This window comes from Aspergillus aculeatus, assembly GCF_001890905.1.
Source record: "Aspergillus aculeatus ATCC 16872 unplaced genomic scaffold ASPACscaffold_12, whole genome shotgun sequence".
Taxonomy (NCBI): Eukaryota; Fungi; Ascomycota; class Eurotiomycetes; order Eurotiales; family Aspergillaceae; genus Aspergillus; species Aspergillus aculeatus.
Window position 1 is genome coordinate 190,491 of NW_017962987.1, and position 12,613 is coordinate 203,103.

Genomic DNA, 12,613 nt, shown 5'->3' on the forward strand with positions numbered 1-12,613 from the left:
TTCGATACTCTCGTTTCTGTTGAGGATTAAGGTGCGTTTTCTCTGGATATCGATACGAACATGAGGACTATCATTCTTTAATGGTTTTATTCTTCTTGGTAGAATTTTGGGGTTGTGCATTGTTTTCTTGTGTATGGGGGGTATGTAAGGTGCGATGTATACAGTAACTAGGGGGGTTTCCTAATGATCTAGATCATTGGTGACCTCTGCAGTCTGCATGGCGCCTGCATACAGGTACTAGTCCTGGATAGATAATATGAGAGCAAGTTTATTTCACGACGCAGTCGACTATGGAATCTTCTACTGGGTATCTAAAAAGAAATCTTATGTCCATGAAAGTAAAGAATACAAGGCTTGATACCAGGATACATCCTCAAACTACTAATGAACCAGTGAGTAGATCCACCCTTCCCCCGTCTCCCTCCGCACCACTATACTTTTGATATGGGCAAGCAATCGATACCCACATCACCAATTCACACCATCGATCAACAATTGCGTAGATCAGAGACCAGACCTAATGAACATACATCACTGGATCCGAACCCGAACTCCCCTCTCTCCCTCACGCGAGCAGGATTCGCCATCTCGTCAGGTGGTGACAGTGATACCATCTTAGAGTTCATTGCGCTAGCGGACGAATCTGAGGATGTTCCTATCTATGGGAAGACCTCGGTTCCGAGGTGGGGGATCTACAGAGTGCATGGTGATGGTAGGTATATGGCGTGATAAGGCACGTCATGCGACTGCCAGGTGCAGTGCAGTGCAGTGGTTTGCCTGCGGCGCCCGCCGGGTTTGGCCTTCCCCCAATGTCAGCCCTTCTTGTCTCCACTTTGTCAGGGTGGGCTTGGGGGCTGAGTGAGGGTTTATTTCAGTATTTTCTTCTTGATGTGCTGGACTGCGTTGGAGTTGTAGAGGTTACTTGGGTGAAGTGGGGGAGGGGCTGTGGTCACGTGAGGTGTGAGGTGGGCTACAGTACATACTGAGGTTCTATACTTCCGCAGTGACGAGCGCTAACGTAGTACTCGTACTATTGTGAGAAGGCTGAAGATGCAAGATCTCACAGGGTTTTGAACTATGGTTTCCTTGTGTGTACCAAGCAATCTACGTCGGTTTAGCAAAGGCCAACCCCGGTTGATTTGGGTTTGATGATGGTTAATGGTACTGTACCTAGTAGTGGTTGGCTAATAGCAGCCCTGTACTGTAGCCGCTGCATCGCCTGGAGATCACTTCCTGCCAATGGGGTAAAATGTGTGGTTGGGTCCTTTCCACACCGCCGAGATCACCTTCGACCTCAGGATAGAAATGAAGAACGTTGTGATCACGTTCCGTCTGGAAAAGAACGGTATGTCCGTGCGGAGATCAAATAACTAGTGCCTAGACAAGGATCTAGCGCTGATCAACGACGGTCATGACCATGATCACGTAAGCTTCCAAACAATGTGACCTTGCCCCATGCTAAGGGTCAATTATTTCGATTCGGCGTCGCCTTGCAGTAACAGGTAGCGTGACTTCTATATTTGAGACTTGTTTAGTGAGCAGGTGAATCATTGCGTAGACTAGCTCCGTAGCTCTCCTCTGAAGTGCAAATTAGCACCCGCGGGGGGGGCTGAGAAGCCAACCGCCACTTTTATATCAACATATTAAACTCGATAAGGGAAGCCAACGGTTTCGATGTCAGAGGAGAGGCAGGGGGCTGCAGGTGGCGTCAAAAGCCGGAGGATGCTCATATTGGGGCAGTAATTTGCAAGATTTATTGGTCTAATGACGAGTAGTTATGGTGGATTTCGATAAGTTGGTTGATTTAGTGCTAGAAACATAGACAGTGGAGCGGATGATAATTTGGGTTCTGCCGGGTTTACTACAACCAGTTTCATATCTCATGATTCCTCATGATTGGCAATCGCGGCAGGGATTCAGATCTTGCGTGTAGTCGAGGAAGCGGTGGAGGTGTGAGCAAGTCAAGGCGGTATGGGCATACCCCTCATACTCCTACTCAAGTAAAGAGCTGCCATTGACTCACGTTTGCGTTCTGAAGACCCTCGGGCACTCAGGTGTATGATGAGTAATTACTCGGTAGCAGAAGCTAGAAGTGATCACGTTTCTGATAGTTGGGGTGATCAAGCGAGTGAACTAGCAGAAGTAGATTAGAAGTGGTGATGATTGTCGGGGTATGATGTAGAGCAAAGATGATGGGCTAATTTATGGATAGGATTGCCGCTTCATGAGATACTTGTTAGTAAATGTGCTGCAAACGAAGAACTTATCCACCCCCTTTTCTTCCACATCTTTCCAGCAAACGTCTTCTCCGAGTACGTATGTATCAATGTATGGGTGCCCTTCCCCAACCACAACCACTACTCGCTTCTTTCGTGCGTACGGTTCTAATGTTCTATCGAGATGCGCGCCGTGAAAGGAACAGTACGATATCCGGCAGCGCCACCGATTTCCGTGGCCAGTGGACCATCCAAGGCAATAACTATGTGTTCGACGGGGTTACAGATAAAGTTCTTGAGGGCTGGGATGAGTCGCAGGCTACTTTTGGATATATCAATGCCGCACACCTGGTCGGTGTCGTTGGCGTTCGCAACTTGGGAGCTTATCTCACATCGGCCCCCCTTGACTTTTCCCTCCTGTTTCCTGCAGTTGGGGGTTCTGGACTAAGATTCCTGCTGAGTAGGAGCTCTTTTACCTCGGGAGGGGCGTTTTGGAGCGTGGAGGAAATGTAAATAGGTTGTATGTACGGAGTAGATGGCGGAAAGGAGGGGTTCTGCGGTCGTTAGAGTTATCACGGGCAGCGAAATTGAGAGTCGACAAGTGGTCCACCGCCTGCTGGTTTTCTTTCTAGCTATACAACATCATACTATATGGCTAGATGGACGGATGGCTGTCTGTCGGCAAAAAGCCAGACAGTGGGATTGTCTGGATCAGCAAGCAAGACGGCGGTTCAACACGGGCCAAGCCATTGATCATCAGATCGACGGTGGCCTGATTGGTGGACGGTCGGGATTGAAGCTCATCAGCTTGTGTTGGTTGGTTCGCTTCAAGCCCGAGGCCTGCTGGTGGTCGTTAAAACGGCCGGGAGGGAAGAGAACGCAGAATGGAAAATTTAAACTAGTACGTAGTAGTAAGGGCAGGAAAAGGGGGAGAATGAGGAAGCGGGCAAATTGGCCGGCCCACTGCAATAACCCTTCTTGCAAACTTGTTTGTACTCAAGTATATGAGAGGCCATGGAGTAGAGTCAGTTTGCTGAGGAAATTTGCTAAAATGGATTAGCAAGCGACGTGCGCTTCTATCATGGATCATCATTGTTAATCATATTTTCTCCAATAGTGGTTGCGTTGAGCAGATCCCGCGAGCCGCCAAATTGTATATAACCAACCTACTGTGCAAATGTCATGTCGGAGAACTTCCATGGTACGGACCGTACATCCAAATCAACGGAGGAAGTATGAGCTCTATCTCATTAGGGATATTCTTCCGCTTCTACTGCCGCTGCCTTGCCACAGAAGCAGGCCAGAAAGACAGGATCATCATTCAAGAAGATTCAGAAAGCACAAACTGCAAAAGTCGTGACTCGTGAGTCGTGAGACAGGGGATGATTGAGAGTGGGGCGGCCTTTCCAGCTCTGGCGCAGAAGCTAACAAACAATATCCTATCCACTTTTTACCCTCCTGAGTAAGAAGTACGAACTCATGGTCCCAAGGAGATGTTATTCCTTCCCTTTTACGCCCCCTCCTCGAAGGCCCTTCTCCCGTTCCCAAATATTTTCCTTCTGTCGTTGAGCACGGGGAAGGCCGAAAAACGGTGGCGGAGGTTTGGAAATGCCTTTGGTTAGGTTCGTTTCATCTGCTTGCACCAAGTGACTTTATCGCCTAGTATCGCCAGATTGAATGGAACGAACTAGATGGGAAAGATGGAATAACCTCAACTTGGTCTCTTCTCGCTCAATAGGCGGCGGATTACTCCCCTCCGACCATATTTTGGCGAATTGGGTTCCGTGACTTCAGTCACGCGAGCCCAGGACTGAATATCTCTCTTTCTCTCTCCCGGCGAGTCAGCGGCGCCGATAGGGTAGATAAAAAAGATCAGGCAAGGTGGGAAGAGTTGCAAAAGATGGAGGGGCTCCTTTCCCGCTGGTTGGTCCTACAGTCTTGAACAATGCTGGGCTGTCACGAGGCATTCCGGTCGCATGGACGGGACTGGTCTGAGAAACTGCCGGTGGGTGGTCGGTTTAGCAGAAGAAGGGAATTCGGGTTCAAGCAAGCAAATCAGAGTCTCGTTCAGCAGGAACACATTAATGTGGCACAGAATGACGACGATGATGAAGAGAGAATAGGACGGCAACGACAACAACAGCAACAAAATGAAGATGCTCGCCAAAAACAGCGGGCGGGTAACCGAGCGTTTGGACTAAAAAGCTAACTAACTCACTATTCAGACTAGCCCGGCGCTTAACATATTTCCTTCATCATGGTTTGATTCTCTCTGCTGCTGCTGGATTTTTTTTTCTTCGACAATAACGGCAACATCGAGATCTAAGTGGATCGGTTGGGCAGGAGTCTAAGGTAGACTATCAACTATCTGTTCCCGACCGGGCTTTCTGCTATATGTGAAACATCAATAGTCGCGATTCAGCGCGATTCGGTTTTGGCAGCCATCGCCAACCGTCTACTTCCAAGCAGCGATGCGGCGGCAGCATCAGAATCAACTGCAGGGTAGTCTACGGAAAGCTGGTCTCTGCCTCTGCCTGGAACGAAGGAGGAGTCATAGACTAGGTTAGACTAGCTAGTCTAGTCTCGAGAATAAACAACAAGAAGCCACTTGGCTGGAACCCATCTGATCCTGACCCATGGTTGTGTAACGGACCAGTCTTGGAAGCTAAACCCACCAGGACGATCTGGAAATTCTGAATAGGAGGTTTAGGCTTGGATGGATGGAAACCGAATGGACGGAGGGCTGGGTCCCACAAACACGGTGACCAGGTGACACCAATCTACTTCACCCGAACAACAAGAAGAAGAAAAGAAAGCCATGATCCATCGATGAGGTGAGGTTCGGATCTCAAAAGGTGGTGTGGCAATTACGTTAACCACCCCTACGGAGCATAATCAATCTACTGTAGTGATTCTAAGGAACTGTATAGTAAGTTAGTAGTTGATCCTCCCAAGCGCCGTTGAAACCATCTGCACGACCGGTAAAGAAACCCTACAACCACCAAAGGGCGAACCCGCGTCCCACGGCAAGACCTTCCATTCCCAGGGCTGTCACCAGGAGGGTTTTTTTTTCTCTTTGGTAAGGGGGCTAAATTCTGTCTGTCGGTCAATCGGGGGCTATCTTGAAGATCAGATTTCACCACGGTTTCAGCAAGTCCTTGTCCTCATAGGGGGAGGGCCCGGAGGGGGGGGGGGTAGGGGAGGAGAGGTTCTCAGCATTGGTGAGGGAGGGGCCCTTTTCAAGGCCCTTGATTCTTATTACCCTATTTATTGGGCCGATAAATTTTCGTTCGGCGCGCGCAAGAGGTCCCGGCCTGCGTCGCGAAAAAAATACAAGATTTTTTTTCTTTTTTCGCTTCTTAAGTCTTAAACCATGAGGGGACTGGACTATGCTAGGATGGGTTTTATACTTCGGACCTAATTAACAGGCCATGGCCAGGGAGGAGGGAGAGGAGGGGCGAGGAGAGGGGAGGGGGGAAGAAAGAAAGGAGCTTGGACTTTTCGTCTATCATCGTGACGATTGGCAGTCAGACCGGATCGTGTACTGTCCAACAGGACGTGCTGGGCTGGTGTCGGAGGCAGCTTCCAATCTGCAGGATCCGGGCATGCTGCATGGTGAGATTCCGATCGTGATGTACGTGGATGTCAAAAAGAAGAAAAAAAAATGAGATGCAGGATGGATGTGCAGGATGTAAGTGTCGTATGTACCGTACCTGTGGCAGAGGTAACATGTATGTGGTTGATGTTTATTTAGTCTAGTTTATGGTCTGATGATGATGATGATGATGATGTTATTGTTGATGATGGGTCGGTCAACGCGATGGGGCAATACAACAAAACCCCCTGATTTAAGTATTGTGGCTACGACATAGGTAGAAGTAGATAGGTAAGATAGGAAATTAGCTTGCAAGTGAGTGAGTCAAGACTCACTACTAAGGTACTTCGAATCGTACTCGTAGTCGCAATGATTAATTAAGACTTACCTTAAGACTACGGTTAGTAGCAAGTAGTAGTAGATGCTCATGCTCATAGTAGGCAAAGAAAAACAATCAAAAAATACCTTAAACAAAAAAAAAAAGGAAAAAAAAAGATGCTCCACTCTCCTTTCAAATCTAGCCTCGAGGGCCGCCCGCCCTGCAGCTCCCTGCCTAATCGGGAAGTGACCAGGCCTGCTCTACTTCCACACCCTTTCATTTTCCGCCCTCTCACTCACCCTCCCTCCAGCTCCTCCTTTCTCGCCCCTGCTCCTTCCAGATGGACTAGTTCCAGTTCAGTTGTTCTTCTTCTAGTACCCTCTCCTCGTTTCCTGGCCTTTGAAATTCTCTTCCTTCTTCTTTTCTTCTTTCTTTCTTCTCTTCTTCTCCTCTTCCTCTCCCCATATACTCATTCTAATCTCTCCCTCCCCCCCCCAAACTCAAAAGAGGTCTTTCTCTTTTTTCCCAAACTTTACCCTTTCTCCTTCATTGTGATACCCAAGCTCTCTCTAGCTCTGCGCTAAACGGAGCTCTTGTTTCTTTTCCTTCAAGATACCCCCCTTTCCCTAAACGATACCCCTCTTCAGCTCAACGCGCGAACTAATCTACGAAGCCACCCCAGCTTCCAACAACTTTTAGCTAATCCATCACTATCGACTATAATTACACCTTTAATCAATCTAACCACCGATATCATCATGTCTGAAGCTCAAAAGCCCGTTGAGGAGACTGCTGCGCCTGTCGTCGCTCCTGTCACCGAAGCGCCTGCCGTCACGGAGGTCGCTGCCACCGAGCCTGCCTCTGAAGAGGCCCCCAAGGAGACCCCTGCCGAAGCTACTGAGGCCACCCCTGCTGCTCCTGCTGAGGAGCCCAAGGCCGATGCCCCCGCTGAGGAGGCCAAGGAGGAGCCCAAGAAGGAGGAGGTGACCCCCGCTGAGGAGGGTGTCCTTGGTTACAAGGCCCCCGGTCTGGTCAAGTAAGGCGCCACTTGTCGCATTGTGAGGTTCGCATGCAGTGACTAATCCTGGGTGTCACAACAGGGGTCTGCGTTTCGCCAAGCGCTTCTTCTACTTCCACGATGACGCTGTCGAGGCCAAGCAGCTGTCCGCCTTCCACCAGAACGAGAAGCCTGCTGTCGCCAACCCCATCGCTGCTTGGGCTAGCCAGACCGGCAAGGGTCTTCTTTTCTTGACCAAGCGCGCCGAGGACAAGGCTACCCCGGCTGGTATCTTCAACCTGGTCAGTACTTGGAAATAGGTGATTTGAGATAATAGAGTGGTGATGCTGACTGAGTTCACAGTCTGAGGTCTCCGATATCGCCAAGGAGGGTGCCAACGAGTTCCACTTCAAGGTCAACGGCCACAAGCACACCTTCCAGGCTGCTAGCGGCGCTGAGCGTGACGGCTGGGTGCTCGCTCTCGAGACCAAGGCTGCCGAGGCCAAGGCCGAGAAGGAGACTATCGTCGCCAGCGAGGGCTACAAGGCTGAGCTGGAGAAGCTGAGTAAGTCTTGCGCCACGCAACAAGAGACCTTCATCGACTAACGTTCCTTAGACAAGCCTGCTGTTGCTGAGCCCGTCAAGAAGGCTGCTGAGCCCAAGGAGGAGGCCGCTCCCGCTGAGGAGCCCAAGGACGAGAAGGCTACCGCCAAGAGCCGCTCCCAGTCTCGCAAGCGCGCTAGCATCTTCGGAACCCTCTTGGGTAAGAAGGAGGAGACCGAGGAGAAGAAGGAGGAGCAGAAGGAAGAGGAGGCCAAGGCTGCCGAGCCCGCCGCCGAGACCCCCGCTGAGGCCCATGTCGAGACCACTGAGGCGGCCCCTGCTGCTGCAGTGGAGGAAGCTGAGGGTATGTCCCCCATAATCTCCAAAACATCTACTTCTGACTAACTGTGCGAAAGCCCCCGCTCCCGCCACACCCGCTCCTGCTGAGACCAGCGACAAGAAGGAGGAGGAGAAAGAGGAGAAAAAGGCTGAGGCTCCTGTTACCCAGAAGTCCAAGCGCGCTTCTCTTTTCGGCAACTTCTTCCAGAAGGTCACCAGCCCCTCTCACGAGAAGTCGGAGAAGGAGGCTGCCGCTCCTGCTCCCGTTGAGACCCCCGTTGCCAGCAGTGCTCCTCAGCTCGACAACCCCGTCGAGGAGGCTAACGTCAAGCCCATTGAGCCTGAGACTGTGACTGCTGCTGCTGACGCCGAAGCTTCCAAGGACGCCACCCCTGCCGCTTCTCCTGCTGCTGCGGAGACCCCCAAGAACAGCCGCCGCACTTCCTTCTTCGGTAACTTCGGCAAGAAGAAGGGCGACTCCGACAACGAGGGCGCCGACGCCGAGGCCAAGCCCAAGGGTAACAAGCTGGGCGGTATCTTCCGCAAGCCCAGCAAGGCTGTGAAGACTGAGGTCAAGGAGACCAAGGAGGCCACCGAGGCTGCTCCTAAGGAGGCCCCCGTCCAGGAGTCCCCCGCTGAGGAGACTGCTCAACCTGTTGAGGCCCCTGCTGCTGCCACCGAGGAGGTCGCCCCTGTCAACAACGTCCCTGCCTCCACCCCTGTCCAGGCTGCCGCCTAAATGGTCGGTGTTTTGGCTGGGAAGACAAGTGCCTTGTCTGCAAATCGGTGATGCGAACCCCTTCGAATTCGAAAAATAAAATCTGCTACTTTGGCTTGACGTTGATACTACCCCCTTGACTCCTTCATGAATCTCTCTCGTCGAGCTATTGGCGAAGTGATCCGTGTCGAGTGTCAATGATACCCTGTACTGCTTTGGCGGTTATTTCCGAGCCTTGATGTCCTTTCCGGCGTCTTGTGCTGCGTTTCATTCGTTTATGATATCCGTTCCGCAAGATAACCCATTGGGCCTTGCGTGATCATGTTGTGCGCCGTCCAAACTAGATTGATACCACTTGCTGCTGCTTTTTCTTTTTCTGTGCTTCCTTGCGATTTGATTGTGACTGCCATTTGATGCATTTGACTGGATACCCTTGTCGGAGGAAAGGATGGTCTCTTTGCTTGTTGAAAGGGTATGGTGCTCATTGTTGACCACCCATCTTGTCCACTATGGTGACTCGATGGTGGGACAGAATGCTGGTCGCGTCATGTATACTTGGGCACCGCATCATGAGGTAATAGCTAATAGAATCCCACGCATTGTTCTGCAATTGGATCGGGGGTTTACCCCAGGTGTTTATATTAAGTGTCCATGTCCTCCGTGCGTCTGTTCCACATGGTGCGTCTGGTGGAGACAGTTCCGCCCGTTTCCGATTTGCTTGTTGTGGTGTGCTCCCCAGCACAGCACAGCACAGCACACACAACTGCAGTTAGGCTAGTAGTGACCTGCGTATGGAGATAATCTCCGAGGTTCCTGGCGGTCAGTGTCATGGAGATAGAGCAATTGTGGATACCTTACTCTAGTTCGTACACCACTATCAGTGGGAATCACTGGCGCCTTGCGTTGATTTCAAACATACTCTAATGTCTTTGGAACTCGAAATAATATAACATCGAACGAACTGCGTAATACATTTCAATTAGGATTGTCTGCACTGTGCGTGAGGCCTTCCTGCGCGGCCTTCCTGCGCATGGTACGTATCCCTACACAACCTCCCAAGCCTATTGTTGACTAAGCTCAATCTTTCGCTGAATACGGTTGAACCCCGCGGCGGCTATTCCCTTCAATCACTAGGTCTGACCTATCTTCTAATCACCAACGTTGTTGTCATCGGAGCTGGTTTTTGACAGGCTTGACAGTCTTCCGCCGCCCGCGACCACGCATCAAGGGGGAGAAGCTCATAAAGAAGTTCTTTGATAGCTGTGGATGGGTGCTACACTTCTCAGGAACGGGAATTGGATCCATGATGCTGGGTGCGGTTTCCCTCTCCGGAACCGCGCCTGAAAGGGCATTATTCGCGGAAGAGTCGCATATACTCGTGCATTGGGCAGATTCGATTTGGCTATAATGGAGATCGCGACTTTGATCTCTAAGAGTGCTAGGGGTATCATCGCCGCGAGGTTTGCTACCCTGGAAGACTACACCAGGAGAACGGGATCTTCGAGTCAGGTCAGTGGTGGCGTCCGTCGTTCGAAAGACCGATGGCGAAAGCGATGGCGAGCTCCCTGTGACGGTCACCTTAAATAGCGGTGGCTGCTGAGCGGTATGTCCTTAAGGCTGTCGTCTTCGGGTACCCGCCCCTTTCCACTGCCAATGGGAGCGTTCTGCCTTGGTCTCACTTCCGTCTGGAACAGGAAAGCTTCTTGTTTTTCGGACGTCGACCGAGTTTTTCCAGATCAATTCAACGTTAGCTGCGAGGCGGACGAAGCGGAGCGATGACGACGACGATATGCCCTACGCCAGTGGCATTTCGGACGGAGATCATGGAGACAAAAATACCCTGCTCACATTGCTTGTGCAGTCGGATCATGGCCTAGCCAGGACGAGGTTCCCCGGGCAGCTATATACAGTATTTCCTTGGAAATACCGCGAGTGACGTTTGGCAACCGCGAGGACTCGATGGGGCCCAGGCACTCGTGTCTTGTCTGTGGATATCGCTGCTGAGTTCTGGCATAGTACATCTCCAAACGAGTTTCAGGACCCTTGACAAGGGGTTGAAATCCTACTCCAGGAGGTTCAGATGGGAATGGTGAGGATATCGACCGTAATCTGGAGCCAATACTGCAGGGGCTGTCCGTTTGAGATTCTGTTGAATTGAATTGAGGCAGGAGGATAGTTGCTTGGGGTCAGTTGTCGTCGATTGTGAGATAATTCGCATCTGCGGCTGCGGTCGGTCAATGGGTTAGGATTTGGCTTGCCTAAGGTTGATTGATGATCTGCAGGCATTTTTCGATTGAGCCTGATGGTTGTTCGACGACTGTGGTTCATTGTCTTCAGGTGGCTGCAGTGGGGAGTGGGTAGCCAATGCTTGCTTGGGGAAGGAGCTGGCGGACATCACAAGACCGCCATCGTCTCCAGAAGAGCTCGATCTCAACTCTCCCCTAGAGCTCGGCCTGCTCATTATACCCTTCAGTCCGGAGCAATGTCCCAGTCAGATGACCAGCAAGACAACGAAAAGACCACGTCAGCAGATGAGGCTTTCTACCCCCATGCCCCTATGGTCATTCCATTATCCTGTGTCGCCTTGCATATCAGGTCCGAAAAGACAGGCCCAGCGACGTGCTGAACTGTCTCGGAGCCGGCGGGCTTCAATGTGTGCGAGGCAGCCTTGCTACCGTGCATTGCACTACACTCTGGTGGAAGTCTGTTTTCGATTTGAAGGTTGGCAAGGCCAAAAGACTATCTCTGGGACTGACGATGTCATTCCCGAAATGGCGACCCGGTGCTACGCTTGGTAAGGAAGTACTGTGATGATCATCAGTTGCGTTGGGCGGCCTGCACTGCTACTGATGTGAAAGGCTTTGGGTACAGTACACTTGAGGCGCATTTTGTTTTATTGTGTTCTAAAATTGTAAAAGTGGTAGAAAGGGGGAACGATAAATTTTGCGATCTTGAAGAGACATGGTAGAGTAGGTCGGATAATGTTCGAGGTGCTGTTGGGTCTGATTCTGTTCTTTTTTTTTCTGGGGATTGAGTTCGCGCAAGAACATCTACGATGTAGTGCAGTGTAATGTACCATTCTAGGGTACTTTGAACGGTGGTAGATTGATCTTTAGAGTTCCAGAGAAGCTAGGTGGACGATGATATCGCATCATCATCGCATGGCCATCGGAGTTGGGGATACTTCGACCGCGATACACTTTCACAATCCTGGAGGGATCGAGGTTATTCTGTCGGTCATTGGTTCGGAAAAAAGAACTGATGCCTATCTGATTAAGATCCTGTTATTGTATTTTGAACCTACTCTACATAATAATAGGCTGCCGTCAACGTGTCCATCCATCATCATCATGATAGATGTCTAGGCTGCGATGGCTACACTGCCCATTGGCCAATTAGACCACATGGGCTGTCCCGTCTCTCCGTGCAATGCTTACAAACCCGGGGATGAGAGGACACGTACGGATTCGACTTCAGTGCTGCTGCTGCAGATACACCGATCTGCAGTCCACGCGACGGAAAGCTCACATTAATAATGCTAATTGTGATAGCTCACTGGTGGTTGCCTCTTTCCTTTTCCCCGGCAGCAGAAAGCCGTTAGAATCTGCATGTGCGTGTATGTACTTGCGAATGTGCGACTGAAGCAGGGCCGGCGGGCCACGCGGCTGCAATCCGTATCGGCGGCGTATCCATCCCATCCCATGCGCAAGGGCTTCTTCGCATCTCCAGTCGCGGTCCCCACCCGCGGGGGAAAAAATGTGGATGCCACAAAAAGAGAGCGACCGGACTTTAAGCGTCCAAGACACTGTCTCGATTTTCCCCAGCCCCTTTGGTCCAGGCTGCCTGGCATTATTTCTTCTTGTTGTCGTCATCATCCTTGACGGCT

The 12,613-nt window shown here is 51.0% G+C and overlaps 1 protein-coding gene across 1 annotated transcript; it reads left to right on the forward strand.

Moving 5' to 3' along the window:
• Window positions 1-6,888: 6,888 nt before the first annotated feature.
• On the forward strand, window positions 6,889-8,748 carry ASPACDRAFT_45149 (uncharacterized protein; the record flags this gene model as incomplete). The annotated part of the gene is made up of 5 exons (XM_020201559.1): window positions 6,889-7,166; window positions 7,231-7,429; window positions 7,491-7,692; window positions 7,744-8,034; window positions 8,087-8,748. The coding sequence occupies 5 exons, from the start codon at window positions 6,889-6,891 to the stop codon at window positions 8,746-8,748; spliced, it is 1,632 nt and encodes a 543-aa protein (XP_020054189.1).
• Between the last annotated feature and the right edge of the window lie 3,865 nt (window positions 8,749-12,613).